This window comes from Azolla caroliniana, unplaced genomic scaffold, assembly GCF_043228905.1.
Source record: "Azolla caroliniana isolate FFs.n. ecotype wild unplaced genomic scaffold, voAzoCaro1.0.p SCAF_5, whole genome shotgun sequence".
NCBI classification, from domain to species: Eukaryota; Viridiplantae; Streptophyta; class Polypodiopsida; order Salviniales; family Salviniaceae; genus Azolla; species Azolla caroliniana.
The window spans coordinates 348832-364884 of record NW_028230440.1 but is presented as its reverse complement, the minus strand read 5'-3'; the positions used below and the strand labels follow the sequence as shown (position 1 = coordinate 364884).

At 36.9% G+C, this 16053-nt stretch overlaps 2 protein-coding genes across 3 annotated transcripts in view; one reads left to right on the top strand and one right to left on the bottom strand.

Annotated features, from left to right (window-relative positions):
• LOC147863437 (Calcineurin-like metallo-phosphoesterase superfamily protein) overlaps positions 1-1399 on the top strand; it is an 82892-nt gene extending 81493 nt beyond the window's left edge. The window contains exons 8-10 of the mRNA XM_087319236.1: positions 107-213; positions 623-697; positions 855-1399. Of these exons, the coding sequence (XP_087175362.1) occupies positions 107-213; positions 623-697; positions 855-1183 (511 nt within the window). The 3' untranslated portion in view covers positions 1184-1399. The remainder of the gene's footprint in view (positions 1-106; positions 214-622; positions 698-854) is intronic.
• A 1272-nt stretch (positions 1400-2671) lies between these two features.
• LOC147863436 (beta-amylase 2, chloroplastic-like) lies at positions 2672-12310 on the bottom strand. 2 transcript variants are annotated; one of them, XM_087319223.1, is made up of 11 exons: positions 12109-12310; positions 10354-11447; positions 7277-7543; positions 7103-7180; positions 6001-6204; positions 5726-5917; positions 5460-5624; positions 5113-5373; positions 4819-5037; positions 3563-3782; positions 2672-3048 (listed from the first exon to the last, which is right to left on the bottom strand). In XM_087319223.1, exons 2-11 carry the CDS (start codon positions 10675-10677, stop codon positions 3032-3034), a joined length of 1947 nt encoding a protein of 648 aa, XP_087175349.1. In that variant the 5' UTR covers positions 10678-11447; positions 12109-12310; the 3' UTR covers positions 2672-3031. The 2 variants fall into 2 exon arrangements, with proteins under 2 accessions (XP_087175349.1, XP_087175350.1); XM_087319224.1 differs by lacking the exon at positions 12109-12310 and adding an exon at positions 11550-11760.
• Positions 12311-16053: the final 3743 nt, after the last annotated feature.

The following is a 16053-nucleotide window of genomic DNA, read 5'->3' as shown; positions in this document are numbered from 1 at the left end:
TATACATTCTAAACCTCTCAAATTTCAGCAAATCTCAAATAGTGTTCTGTTTGTAGAAGCATGCATTTTGTCACTGTGATATTTATCAATCAATATGTGGATACAGATGGGGTGTCAAAGGAATGAAGGAAAGTGCCAATAAAATAGAAGCCCTGGCAATGGAGGCACCAAGAGAACATGCCCTGATTTTTCTCGCACACAATGGACCAACAGGTAGGAAACATATTATATGCATGGCTCATGCTCAAATAGTATATATAGCTTGGGGTATGTCTTAACGTTCAAAGACATGCATATATTATATTGGCAGGATACTAGAGGCAAAAAGCATTATATGGAGTGCATTATCATTACTTGAGTAAGACTTTAGAGTATGAAGTTGTGATCAATACACACTGAACATAAACGAATGTTTTACAAATAACTGGGGTGGGATGGGGGGGGGGGGGGGGGGTAGTACCAAGGAGCGGACAATACTTGAAGGACTCATCATTCCATTCCTGTGTGAAGTTTTTATCATTACTCAATGGGTTTTGTGGAACCAAAAGCAGGAGTTGAACTCCTGATCTCATGTCGTACATCAAGGATGTAATATAAGTTTTTCTTATTTCTTGTGTTTCAGGATTAGGGTCAGATTCCACTGATATTTGTGGTAGAGATTGGATCAAGGATGAGTCTGGAGACCACGGCGATCCAGGTTTTTTCCTAAATTATCTTTCCATAAGCTTTAATGATATGTATCTTCGTTTAAATGGAAAAAACCCTACTAAACTGATCCGAAACTTATATTTAATACAGGTAAATTGTTTAATGTATTAAATGCATTTTATATGCTTTTGTTTCTCTATGGGCAGACCTTGCAATGGCATTACAAAGTGTGAAAGAACAAGGTTCACACGATATCGTTTTGGTAATCTTTGGCCATATGCACAAGCAATTAGCTTATGGAGGTTATCGGACAATGCTAGTGAGAGGGATGGATAAGACCATTTATTTAAATGCTGCTGTAGTTCCTCGGGTAATTGATTTAACCATCAATGATTCTGAAGGTTTGCACACCAAAAGGAATTTCACAATTGTGGATTTGAACCATGGACAAGTGCAAAGAGTGGCAGAGGCTTGGGTGGTGGTTGGAGAGAATGCCCATTATGACGTTGAAGAAACGATTCTATATTCTGCTTAGAAATTGGGATTCATATGGATGTTAAAATGCACCCATTGCATATTTTCTTCGCACAAGGCTGTGTGAATACATTTGTTGGTGTTGGTGAATAAATTGACTGTATATTTATCATACATGCTCATATGAGAAGGTCATCATGGTGAAGCATGAATTATACTGACCTAATAATATCTAAAACTAGCCTGTGGGAGTAATCGATTGATCATTCTCAAAGACGTTTCCTTTTAAAAGAGACCTTGGTAGTCTCTCGAGCCTTTCCAAACATCAGCATGAGCATCAAACCTAGGATACACAATTGATTTACTGGATTTAAGTTCTTGATTTCGTGGCATGGAATACGGAGAAACCCAATGCATGTGACCAGAGTAACCTCGAGACTATGTATACAAGATAATCCATTACTGTGGATGTAATCACGCATCCCCTCTTTAGGATCTCTGTTTATTAGTCTTGCAAGAGAAAGAGGTAACCTCATTAGTGCGTAATAAGTTGACCATATGAGAATTCTTGGCTCAATACAAAAGTTATTTCTATTGCGAATTGTGATCTAGTTCAATAGAGAAATTACTATATCAATGTAGATGATATGAGGTAATAGAGAAAGGTGTTTTGCCTATTTGAGATTTTATTTATTGTAACATATATTAGGCCATTTGCTCAGAAAGAGGGAACCTCATGAGTGTGTAATAAGTTGACCATATGAGAATTCTTGGCTCAATACAAAAGTTATTTCTATTGCGAATTGTGATCTAGTTCAATAGAGAAATTACTATATCAATGTAGATGATATGAGGTAATAGAGAAAGGTGTTTTGCCTATTTGAGATTTTATTTATTGTAACATATATTAGGCCATTTGCTCATATATACATGCAAAGAAATGAAACAAACAAATCTTCTATCAAAGTGAATGAACTCATCATGGTGGCAGAATGAATTGCACATAAATTTCCAGAAAGTGATTTGTGTGGAACACAGAAAAGGCCTTTACAATGTTCAATAATTGTATTAATGACATGGGTAGGTTTAGCAGTTAATTGGTATCAAGTTTACAAGACTACAATCATTTCTTGGTAAATGTAAAATGATTATGCAGTTGTACAACTATAACTTTCTTGGTAACCATCAGCCATTGTTTTTTCTTCACCTTCACTATATTCAGGCTAGGTTTTCTCATAAATTTCTTGCCCCTAATATGTTTACAGATTGAGCATTTTCATGTTTCATTCATCAAAATTGGACATTCTTTTTTCATCCCTTCATTACAAATGGGCTAGATGTTCACATAATATTTATGCCCCTAATATATTAACAAATTGAGCATTTTCACATTTCTATTTGTGTCTAAGTAGATTGCACTGAATATAGGTTCTCAAGTTTTGGTTCACTTGCATTCCATAGATTTAAACATGAATTCTCCAGGACAGTTGTGCCAGCAATTAATCTTCATTTTCAATCTTTCCATAAACTACCAAAAAAATTCAAATGATTTCAATCTTGAAAGCAAAATTATTCTTAAAATTGCTTGTATACATCTCATCTACCATCTGGATGTCTGTTTTCGTTGGCATACATTTTGTTAATGAAGACGCTGGAATAAGTCGTCTAAAACTCTTACATGGATGTTAACTTCTGACACCTAAATAAAACCTTCATCCCCCCGCACCTGGTATCTGACAAACCACAATCCCATACAGACCTGTTTGCTTGCTAATGTAAACTATAATACAAATGAACTTGTACTGAGTCACCCAAAAAAATGAGACGTCTTTTGGATTTCTGCATGTAATGGTGTTAAAAAGTTGAATGGTGGAAATAACCGTGGGGAATCCATCCCAGAAAGAGAAATCTACACCAAAGCTAGCCCTGCATTGAGAGAGAAGGATAATGTTAATGCACATAACACCATAGGAGAAACTAAGAAATGCCCACAATAGAACACAAATTTCCAATTCAACACTTGGATTGTTCTGTTGTCCATCTTTCTTTATAACTAACTAAACCAATGAAGAAATTGGACTATGGAGGTGATCAGTTATCTCTCTTATGTCCCTAACTCTGGAGATGCACTAGAAATAACTTAGCCAAATTATGCTCATTATGAAGGGGAAATGGAGCCTTGCAATAAAATGAACTTCATTCCATTGAACATTCCAAGAACAATCTAAACAATAGTAAAATAAGAACTAATCTTTTCATCCTAATTCCCATATTTTGAAGTGGAGTTAGATTGCATGAATTATTATTTAAAAAAATATGCATTACTCAAACACAAAGGTCAACAATGCATCCAAAACTCAGAAATCTAGTTTGGCAATTCGATTTTACAAAAAAATAAATAAATTAATGACCAAAAGAGAAAAATGGAGAAACCTCTTACCATGCATTGATGATACAAAGCGTTTGAACTCCTCAAAATTAGTTCTTTCCATGAGGAAAGGGCTTAGCTTAGAGTATGTGAATGAAGCCAAATGATGTGATTCAGGATCATCATAAGGTTTTGAATCTACCACAACTTTTGTGTAGTAATCTCTTTCGTGACACATCCGTGTATTTCCACTAGAAATAGAGATTCCAGCATCCCAGGCAGCATTTAAAACCTGTATAAAAAGAACTTTCGCCATGTAATAAAGCTTTAAAAGTGTATCTCTCGAAGAAAGGCATGGCTTCAGTTTTTCAGAAGTTATTTTATATTTACACCAATTTTTAGAATGACTCCAAAGTAGCATGCATTGTTTCCCCAGCAATAATTAGGCTTTCCACAGGACCTTTCAGCCTTATTTACATACTCGGTTTTTGCATAAGGATTTCTAAGTGATTCATTTAACTTTCCAGGAATAATTACCCTTTTCGTGAGAGGAATAATAAGATTTTTGTTGCTAAGTCCATATGTTAATTCAGTGGAAGTTACTTTCTCCGTTGTTCAGACTAATGGTTAAAAGTATCGATCTTACTACCATGAGATTCAGAGTTCAATATCCGCCAAGAGATATCTAACTACTCCCGGTACCAGAAAGGTCTGAAGGTAGTTGAATTACCAGAAAGTCACTATGGCATCAATATCTATCATGTACCTTATAATGATCTAGTGGTTACCAAGTTAAACTACATCAGCAATCAACATCCATCGCTCGCAAGTTCTCTGATATTCGAAATTTCACTACACATGGAAATCTTCGGTTCCCTTGTCTACTGGTAGTTGAGTACTGAATGCCCAACTACCAGAAAGTACCAAACACCCAGTTAAACTACATCAGCAATCAACATCGATCATTCTCAAGATCCCTGATATTTGAAGTTTCACTAGCACATGGAAGTCTTAGGTTCCCTTGTGTACCGAATGCCCAACTATCAGAAAGTACCAAAGACCCAATTATGGGTCCAATATCCATCATGTACCCTAGAATTATTGAGGTGGTAACTTAGTTTAACAACTTCAGCAATCGACATCTATCATCCTCAAGATACATGGAAGTTTTAGCTTCCCTTCTTGATGCAGCATATCAAGTTGTTAGTGATCTGCGTATTCATACTCTGGCAACCCAATAATACAACTTTTTCACAGTAAAAAATATGTCAATCAAAATAATGGATTTTACATCTTTTCAAATCAGAAGCATAGATTGAGTATTATACCTGCCATTGAAGTCCTCCGGGACATACTAATGCATTGAAGAAACTGTCCTGTGGAGGGACAGTTCCATGCTCAACATTCACAAACTGCAAACCAGCATTATGTTTTGCTAGCATTTGTACAATGGGAGAATAACCATCACGATTAGAAACATTATAAAAGCCTGCGGTTAGTTCAGCTGCATGGCTTGGTGTCTTATACGACCAGTGCACACCAGATATCTACAAGGCAAGTTCATGATTTATAATTCTAATTTTAGACTACAGTTTCCAATGCCACAAAAGAGTACAACTTACCTTAACTACTAATTCGGTTCCCTCAAATACGATATTTGCCAAAGAAAGAACTTGATCCCCATGATCAATCAACATTTGTGAATACCATTGAAGAAAGAAACGGCCATAGAATCTATTATATTCACCTCCATCACAAAAGAAAATTGCATCTTGAGGAGATGAATTATAATGCCCTGTGTGCTGTGGTGCTCTACCCCAGTCAGGACATCCCCTAGCGTCTGCAGCTACCTTTAGATGTTTCATCATATATTTGTCAAAGCACTGGATATAAAAAAAGGAATTTAGTCAGAAACTCCAACCAACAAAACCAGCAAAAATAAAGATGAAAGCAAACACCTTAGCAGAACCTGAAATTCTCCAATTCCAGGATACATCCATCCATGTGACTTCGAATGAGAAGGATACTGAAATTCACCTTTAGCTCCAAGTCCTATTTCCACACATACAATGGTTCCATCTCCAAAAAAGCACTCAAAAGTCTGTCTGAAACTTCTCATGAAGTCATAGTACACCTGCAATAAATATTTCTCTATAACCGTATTTATGCACATTGCACTCCAGCACTTCAGGAAATTCAAAGATTTCAAACTTTTGAAGCATTTTAACCCAATACCTCCAATGCATTTCTCCCTTTCAAAACCCGTTCTTTGTCCACACCCCATGTTAAACATTGTTTATTCCGCCTACCCTGTTGATCTGTGAAAAAGATATCAGGATTTTCTCTTCCAACATCCAATATCCAGGTTGGCAGGGATATATGTACATCATTGTCATTATCAGTATATTCATGGAAAGACATAGCCACCTGTGCAGATGGAAATGGAATTATATCCTTTGAGCACAAGGTTGTTCTAAATCTTTTCCACAAGTATTTTGGAGGAAACATACCTGTAGCTTCAGCTCCACCTCTCTCACAATTTGAAACAATTTTACATATCCAGACCAATCATACTGATGAGGACTCTCGTTTTCAACAAGACCCCAACAACATTCAACCATAACACCATCAACGGTTGCAGTTTTCAAATCAGCAAGGTTCCGTCTCAGACCAATTGGATCAACTAATTGATTGCGATCTCTAAAGACAGATAGCTGCATACCAATTTTCGGAAGAAGTGGTCAAAATGAGGTGGAATAATCTGGTTTCTTACATACAGCAAAAACTTCCATATCCAGAATACAATAACAGGAAAACTTTCTTTCCAAAAGACTATCTTCATAACTTGATAATGAAGAGACTCTGGACAGACTATTTACACTGTTCAAGGATATTGGAGTAACCTTTGGCCATTTTGGAAAGGCACAATCTTCCAACCTATGGCGTACTGGTCTTTTTGTTCTACAAAAGGAGATTAGGTGCCACAAAATGTGCGTCTTGAACACCTCTCTAAACTAAAGATGCAAAAAGAATATTATCGTGTGTCAACAACAAAGCATTAACGTCTTTATGAGGAAAAATTTAGAAATTAGAATTGTGAATTCTGAGAGTAGAGACCATCGGCGTTTAAGGATTCTTGAAATACTATTAATCAGGACTAAGGGAACATTCGGTGATCTACTCATGAAATTTAAATTAGGATGGCAATGGGAATATCTGAGATAATCCTCTTAGACCAATTGATAATTCCCAGGCATGTACTGCAGCGACGTACAAATAACTTTATCACATCCCATAGCATCTATTATCAGCATCATATCCACTTTAAAATTGTCCTTCTCACTTGTCATGTTGAAATTAGAGAGCAGAATAAACGATACAAATATTCTACATATATTAGTTTTCTCTTTTAAGCCAAAAAAAAAGCGCAGCCAATCTCAATCATGAAATTCCTTCATACCGTAATAAGAGGAATTTCCAGAATAGGAGAACTAATATATGAACTAGTTTTTGTGTCATGATTATGTAAGCAATCTGTTCAAAATTTCTCCGACTCATGGATATATATCGTTACCAGAAATTATTAGATTAAAATGGGCGAGTTTCACTTACAGGTAGGCTTACGTACACAGGAACATACGGGGTTCCTAGGTAATCTCTGTTTGAATCCACACTTCCTAATTGTTTAATCTGCAACATGATTTAGAAGACATGTTAGAAATAAGTTGCTAACATATCATTGATGAGTTAATGGATAGTAACGACTTCTTTAAGAATAAAACTCACCTGTTCATCTTGTACCAATTGTTTCCCATTTGTGTTTGATTTGAAGTCCCCCGGAATTCTGTCAAAACCAGTTGAAAGAAGGCTTGGACTAGCTTTCAGGTTAAATTGGCTTTGAGTTTTTGATACAAAATTCTCTTTCATATCAACCAGCTCAGATGGCTTCATCTCACTATCTGACATATCAGACAGGAATCCCTTTTGTGTACTGAACTGACCAGCAGAAAACATACTTCCAGTTGCAGGTGAGGAAACCCATGTAGAATATGCCTAAATGGATGTCAAAGAAAACGAAAACGAAAATTGTAAACGCCAAAAGATGGTGTATGCATAAACTTTATTTTAACTTATGGAATTTTCTACAAATCAATCAAATATAATATATGGCTGCTAGGATGGGACACATTTCAAACAATTTTGTTCAAAAAGCCATTTGCTTTCTAGAAAATGCGGCATATATGAGCCTATTAAGAAATTCTTCCACGCAGAGGAAGATTTCATTACCAGATACACATGTTTTCGACCCAAAGGCAGATCTATCTGACAAACTATGGTGGACTTTGAGTTGTGCTGAACTCTGAAGACACAAAATACTTCTTCAAATTAAGCATGTATATGATAAAAACAACTTGGATTCTGGAATGGCATCCTCAATCTCCATGATACAAGTTCTAGCTTCCGTACTTACCGATAGTGAAACACATCTACATGAATACATCAGGAAAGAAGTCAATGAGCATACACGACAAATCTGAATTCCAAAATGCCCAATCTAGTGTGAGAGGGGCATCTGTGAATATGCATTTCACTGGATCCTCTCTGTATTTTGGAAGACACTAATGAAGTAAACGTAAGACTTAATGAAATCTATGAAGATCCATCTCAAGAACTGCTGCAACTTGGAACACTTATGTAGAAAATACTTCGAAGGCACCTATCCTAGAAAAGTTCACAAAGGAAGTGTGCGTCCAGGTTCATACTGGGATGGAAGGAAGTATTCCCATATTGATGTGGAAAAATTATATTTGCTGAAGAAAAAGGGTGGCAATAGCTTCAGCTTCCTACGATTTAAGGCTGGACAAACTAAACTAAGCAAGACGTATTAGAAAGAACGTAGTTAGCAACTGGATTGGAACTACCACATCCAATGAAGAGACCCTTGCGAACATAGTCTTTACATTGAAACCTGGGTGGCCTCTTTGTGAACCGTGCCTAAGTAATGTTGAATTTGGCCAAATTACTGAGGTAGGATTTGATACCAAGCACATCCAACGAAAAAGATCCTTATTCTGCAAGTTGGCCTCTTTGTGAACTGCGCCTAGTAAGGTTGAAAGTAGACAAATTACTGAGGTAGGATTCGATACCAGGCACATCCAACAAAAAATATCCTTATTCAGCAAGGTGGCTCTCTTTACGAAGCAGGCTTAAGTAAGGTTGGAATCGGTAGGATCAAACAAAGAGTAAAGGATTAGCACATTAAAGCTATAATCTGGTGTAAATCGATTCGTAAACATATTCAATGCGAATACATATGATCCAGCAAAAAGGGCATTTTATTGAAATATGCTATCACTCAGATAATAAGCACGATGGCTTGAGTTATATCACAAGGGTAATTGATCAATCAATTGATGCGTTTATTAATCTTGATTAATTGATTGAACATGGCGCTAAAATGATCGAATGTTCAATGATCAATACAGCATTCTCAAACTTATACCCCTTCCCACAGCATGTAAGCTACCAAGATGTGGTAGTAAGAAAAAGATCAAACTGCATTCAAAGCTTCTACTTGAGCTTACATTTGCATATTTGTGGTTACTGGTAACTTGAATGCACGATCAATTGAAGGGGGTGGATTATAGAATCAATGCGATTTGATGAATCGGTGACAAATCTGTAAAAAGAGGAAGTCACAGGTGGGATGGAACTCCTAAATGTTTTGCATGATGCTTTTTTCATGAGATTATAGAAGACTGTTTCTCAAGCGTAAGAAAATATTTTTGCTATATGTATTTCGTCACCAATATGTTTCTTTTTATCAAGCGTAAGAAAATAGTTTTGAGAAAACACCAGGCATACTTAACATACGGATATATAGATTTGAGAAACACTAAGCTTAATGTTTTAATATATCAGAGTTAGAATCATATTTTTATAGCTTCCCCTAAAAAAGGCAACCAGAGGAACTTTCATCCTCCTTTTCCCCAATCTCAAAACTTCTTTTTTTTTGTCACAAGTTAACGTTTTAGAACATTCTACTCTATCCTATTGAAAATCTCTTAAGTAAAAAGAGCAGATTGAGAGATAGTGAGGTAATAATGAGAGAAGCCATCTTCACATGGTTAAAGAAGCAAACATATATGGCAGACCCTCCTAAGCTAAGAAACTCTATCAATGCAAAAAATATTGGTGACGAAATACATAGAGCAAAAATGAAAACATAACGATTCAACTTTTGAATAAGCACTTGGAGTGCAATCTTTTAGTTCACAGAATAATAACGCTTGTTTTTCTAATTTTTGGCACATTGGTTTATCCCATGCTTCATAGAAGTGAAAAATATGACATTTCTTGCCCCATAAAAACCACGTCCCTTAAACGGTAGTAGGTTTCCCCTATAAGCTCGTATTAGGAATTGGCCTCTCTAGGCTACCCATTCTTCTCTAAGCTGGGAGGTCTAGATTCCGATTTGGCCGTAAGAAGATTGGGAACAGTCCTTTTCTGACCTAAAGAACATGTTGCTGCACATAAAATCAACGTCAATTTTTTTCTCTCGTGCTCCTCTTTGTGCTTTCGCCAAAAAAACAAGCCAGCAATACTGGAACATTCTTAGGTTAGACGCAATCAAACCACTTAAAAATGCAAGTTTAATAGCTTCAGGAGATTTTTCATGCTTGCACACTGCAAATGGAAGACATATCTCATCGAGGAGAACTATGCTTATAATTGCACGGTTCAAATGGAAGACATATCTCATGCATAAGGAAGCATAACATTGTTTCATACTTGCACACTGTAAATGGAAGACATTATCTTATGAAGAAGAAAGCATAAGGATGGAAAGCAAGTGTTCGTACCTTGGATCGGTACGTAGTTCCATCAGCTTCAACTGTCCAGCCCGCCTCTCGAGCGAGAGCTTTGATAACATCATTAATATCGGCACGGATAGGCAAGTTATAATTCCCATATCTTCTTAATCCTGCGAGAATATTTGAGGTAATGGATCGACGGTGTCTTTCTCTCAACTTTGTTCTCTCTTTCTCTTTTTCCCTTGACCTCTCTTTCTTTACCTTTTGTTCAATGACCATAGGGCATGTGATAACTTCAACCTTTTCATCCCCCTCACCACTACTTCCACTTCCACATGCTTCTGTTTCCATTCTTCGATGTCCAAACCCCATGAGAAGCTTTCCTGATAGTTCATATCAATTGGAAGGATGAAGGATTACAGAACACATGATGTTCGAGTACAACAACACAACACTGGCCTTTTGCTTTCATGTCATGATGAGAAGTATTATAGGAACTAAGGGCTGATAGTTTCTCAGTGGCGATTCTATCTTGATTTCGTTTTCTTCAGTAATGACTTCTTCCGTGGCAATATATCAAAAGAAAACGAGTTATTTTCTTTCGTAATGGCTTCTTTCCTGAGAAACTGTTCTAACAAAAAGATATTTAGTTTCTTCAATAGTGGATTCTTCCTTGAGAACCGTTAATAACAAAAGGATATACTTCGTTCCTTCTTACTTGAGAAGTGTTGCCACAACAAAGGATTTAGTTTCTTCAGTGATGACTTCGTTCTTGAGAAATGTTATGTTGCAATTACTTAGCAATTTTTTTTCTTTCTTCAGTAATGGCTTCTTCCGTGAGAGTTATGCATAGTAAAACGATGTATTTCCTTCATTCTTCCTTGCGAAACTGTTATATCAAAAACTTTTCTTCGATAATAGCTATAATATAACAAAAGCTTCGAGCTCCCTCAGTAATGGTTGCTTCCTTGAAAAACTGTAAGTGTACAAAAGAATTTGATTTCTTGCTGTTTCTTCTTGATCGGTAATGCATTCTTCCTTGAGAAACTGTGATAACAGAAAGGGAATATCTGGTTTCTGCAGGAACTATGGCTTCTTTATTAACACTGCGTGAGAGATCTGGGAGCCTGTTGGAATAAAACCTAGCAAAAAAGGGGGAGAGATCAGAGGAAGTGAAGAAATTAAGAAATTGGAAACGAGGACAGAAGAAAATTCAGTGAGGAAACGGTGAAGGAATGTATTACTGAAAGAGCAGAAATCAGTGAAAAATTCATCGTTACTGAAAGAGAAAAAGAGATCTATGAAGGAGAATTAAAGTCCAGAGAAGAAATTTGTGACAGAAAGAGAAGAATTCACTTGGGACATCTGTCACTGAAAAGAATTAGAAATTAAAACAGTGAAGAAAATCACCACCGCGAGAGAAGAAATTAGTGAAGATACTGCGATGAGAAATCAGTACTTCAGGAGAAGAAATTTGTGAAGAAATAGTAATGGGAAATCAGTCACTCAGAATTTAGAGAATATAATGTGACTGATTCCCCACTACTATTTCTTCACAAATTTAGAGAAAGAGAAAGAGAATAAAGTCAGAAATCAGTGAATCAGTGAAAGAGAATAAACTCAGAATTTAGAGAATATAATTCGAAATGAAGAAACACTCGTGAGGCGATTAAAACAAAATTCAGCGCTGTTCCTCCGTCATTAATTCATGCATCAGACTAGGAAAAGCTTCTGTTTAGGGCCACTAACACGCATCTGCCTCTTGTCTCAGAAAATTAAGCGGTGCCATAGCTATGGACTTACCTTACAGATCTGAGAAAGCACAGAATGCTTCATTGGGTGGTAATTCATCTAGTGGGAGGAGGGTTTCGCAGGAAGCCGCAATGGAGATCAATTCAAGGTAAAAACATGGAGCAATTCGGTGGGGGGAAGAAAGAACTGAAGAAGGAGAAGAAATGGAGTCACTAATTCTGCAGGCCACAGATCTTGCGCCCACTCTGTGTGTGTGTGTAGAGTAGAGTAGAGAGAGAGAGAGAGAGAGAGAGAGAGAGAGAGAGAGAGAGAGAGAGGCCCTGCCCTGGGACTGTGTTTTAGCAGCGCTCACACGAAAATAATAATAAAAACAAAAACTTAAATGCAATGAAAATAATTCATTTATTTTTTATAATAATTATTTTCAAACATGGATAAGTGTATGAAATCTATATAATTAATTAACAGTTCGAATGAACCATTTGGACTCAAGTAATAAGTCATGTGAATAAAAAGCTCCAAGCAAAAATATCACAGCACTACGTCTCGGGTTCGAAACCCTATTTTCTCACCTCTTTCTTATTCCATACATATCTCTTAATTTACTTGATGTCGTTGTGGAATGTAGGGGTTATTGTAGTTTACATACATTGGGCAACCTTACCATCTTAGCTCTCTCTCTTTTCTTTTTCGGACCCAACATGTATCTCTACATGTATGTATGTATGTATGTGTGTGTGTGTGTGCATGCGTGCATGTGTCACTTAGCGACCAAATCACACTTTGCTCTTTTATGTTCCTTCTTCATTGAATGATTGTCAAGGCTAGAAATAAACAATCAATCGAACAACATAGTTTTACTCTCTAAGTTTGAACATGAACTACAAAGGCACCTTAATGCCTTAGATGACTTTTGCACACAAAGAGGATTGGTAGTGAAACTAGGGAAAATTGAGTCCTTATCTTCCACATATCTGCTCAAGTTAGGACTAAATGTCACCTAACACTCTCTCATAGACCAATTTAGGTAGTTGGATCATATGTATATCTTGAGGATATGCATCCCTCTCATTCTTAGAGAGACAATGCCACCGGGCATACTTCCAAGAGCCACGAACTAAGGGGTGGCTCTTCGACTCATTCATAAAACTTTCCCCTCATGTATGTGGCAGTGGTTTGGGCTCTAGGACTACCACCTTTCATGTGGACACAATTAGAGAGACCATTGGTGACGATGTTATCACGTCAACTCTAAAGCAAAACAACAATGTCGCATGACATCATTAGAGCAGAGTTCACTTTATTCCTTATGCTAGTAGAAACGCTTTTTCAATTAATAGTTTTTATTAGTTGGATACATAGCCAATCACAAGATAGGATATCTCGTCAAGCTTTCGAGGCATCTCGATCATTTTACGAGTTTGACAATACTAGCTCCTAGTATAGCATTGTGGTAAGTTGGGTTTTTGCTAACGGCCTAGACATTAATAACCTACCTCCATACAACCACGAGACTAATAAAACTTTAATCTCTCATGAGGACTATAATAAAATGTGATACGCCAAGAAATATGACAAATTTACTGTCAACATAAATGGATCAACCCACTAGAGCCACTCCCATTTAAAATGTTGTACAATAAGGAACACTTCATGCATTTCTCTAAGTTAGGTTTATTATACAACCAAAATATCTAGATACTTTCTTACCAAATGCATTTAGGGTTGCCATTGGACAATTTAGAGTATCATCTCACCAACTTGAGATTGAAAATGGTCATGCTAATGAAGTCCCTACTCCTAGAGAGGAAAGGATATATAGATTATATTACATAGAGATAGAGGATTAGTGTCACTTTACATGAGAGTGTCCAACTTACGTTGAGACAAGGGGAAAATACCAAGAGATATTAGGACCCTCTCCCAACTATTAGATACCTCGAATATAAAGAAGGTATGTATATCTTAGAGCTAAAACAACATAGAAAGAATAAGCTACAAAATGTTAACCATATCCTCTCTAATATTCACCAACGTGTAACCACTTAATAGAGGGGGTCAATGAACGTGGACACACTTGCACCACTCGGCCTCTCCCTCGCTAAAGTAGAAAACCAAAGAACAATCAAATGCCCTCAGGATATGTCCTCAAAGTCACACGTCATGCAAAAGCAATTAAGAAGATAAAGGAACGTGAGTTACCCCATTTAGACGATATGGTTGGGATACCTTTTATATCGGAACCAAGAGCCACACCTGCATCGAACCCTTTGACTTCCCAATCATTTTCGAGAGACTTGGATGGAAATGAAACGAGTCTTAGCACACACCCCACAACATCTTTTGTACCACACTAAAACTCTTTTATCTATGTTGATTTTATTTCATTTTTCGATGATTGGGTACACATCCCATTATTGTAACCAATTGTTTCACGGGCCAAATTTGGTCTCAGAAGACGGTAATATAGACTCTCTTTGTCTCTCAGCCATGTGATGCATATATGCTTCTTACTTGTTCACCGTCGTTTGTGAACTTGAGTTGAAAGATCATTTTGGCTTGCTCCACTTTCAGGAGCTTGCAGACAAGAAGCATGTTTTGAACTTAGGTGTCACATGTTTCATCCCCTCCCTCTAGAATTATAGACATGTTCTCAAATCACAAGTCTATTGCTCTCTGCAAGATCTCGCTTAATCTACATTGCCTTATTTTCTAGGATAGAATAGATAAATGTCTAGCCTTACTCTCAAGTATCATGGCCTATAAGGTTAATTTTGTACCAATAACAATTATCATAAACTCATAGCATCTTGGTTAAGATCAAAACATCTACAAAACAAAGGTTAGGGTTCCTAGAGTGACATGTGGTTAACCATTCAAGACCCTTAAGCTTGTTGCAAACCTATCATTGGCACTATGCTATTCTAGTAATGAGGTCATATTGGGTACATATCTCTCTTCTTAGATTATCCTCCTTGGCAAGAAGGAACAATATTGCCTCGAGGATGTTTCAATGAGTCGGTTTGTTATCCTTTTCTTGTCACCCTTATCTGTATATATATTAAGTCTTCCATAATCCCATGGAATTGCAAGGAAATCTCTTGAATGTAAACATGGTTTGCATTTGTCTTCTCCCCAAACAATTGAACTTTAATAAGCCATCCAAGCAATTGGCACTCAAGTGGGAATTTAGTAAAGATCAGGATGCCACATCATTGTATGTAGAAAGTTTCAATGTTAGTAATGTTTCCAACAAGCAAGAAAATAGAGGAAGTAATACACTATGGTACTAATATGCCGAAAATGTTGATGTAAAGTTCCACTATGATCTTTGTTTCTAAATAAACTTCAATGGTTACATTAGACAATGTCATATTTGGGTCAAGATTCCATTTTTCTTACAATTGATGGGAGACCTAGGTGTCTTTAAGGCAAATAATAGTCCAACAATTGTTGAGTGTCATAAATAGAGTTACAAAAATTGCTATTATCATTATGATACATTTGAAAGCAACTTGGAGGACCATTAGGAGTGTCAGCCCTTGTTGAATAATTCCATTAGTACAATCTTTGTTTAGTGCTCTACACTATTAGATACAATTTGTATTTTGCATACAAATTGAGAACTTTTTTTTTTTTTTTTTCAAAATGAAGCTACTTTCCCATTAGTTAGGAAGGATTATTACATAGAGAGTCTACAAGGAGACTTATACACACATCGGGGAGTCTTCCTCTGATCAAGTAAAAGAAGATGAGCCTACTTACAATGCCTTGCGGCCTAACTTAATGTAAGAAGCTACCTATATCTAAGGCGATGCCCTTCAATGTTGCCTAGTACGAGTCGGCTCTTGGGGCCTACAATGAAGAGAGGGTGGCAGGTGAGTAGGAAACAACCAGCGTGGGGGCTGGTAATTCCACCCCGGGCCACTCCCGCCTTGCATCACCATAGGTGTGTTCCTCCATTTCTGCCAAAAGCGCAACCGGGCAGAGATCACG

Excerpts from the sequence above, each read along its gene's own strand:
- LOC147863436 (XM_087319223.1), bottom strand. The coding sequence starts at position 10,677 with ATGGGGTTTGGACATCGAAGAATGGAAACAGAAGCATGTGGAAGTGGA. Across the intron at positions 5,918-6,000 it reads AGGTGGAGCTGAAGCTACAG|GTGGCTATGTCTTTCCATGA; the intron begins GTATGTTTCCTC and ends CCATCTGCACAG. Across the intron at positions 5,374-5,459 it reads CTGGAATTGGAGAATTTCAG|TGCTTTGACAAATATATGAT; the intron begins GTTCTGCTAAGG and ends TTTTATATCCAG.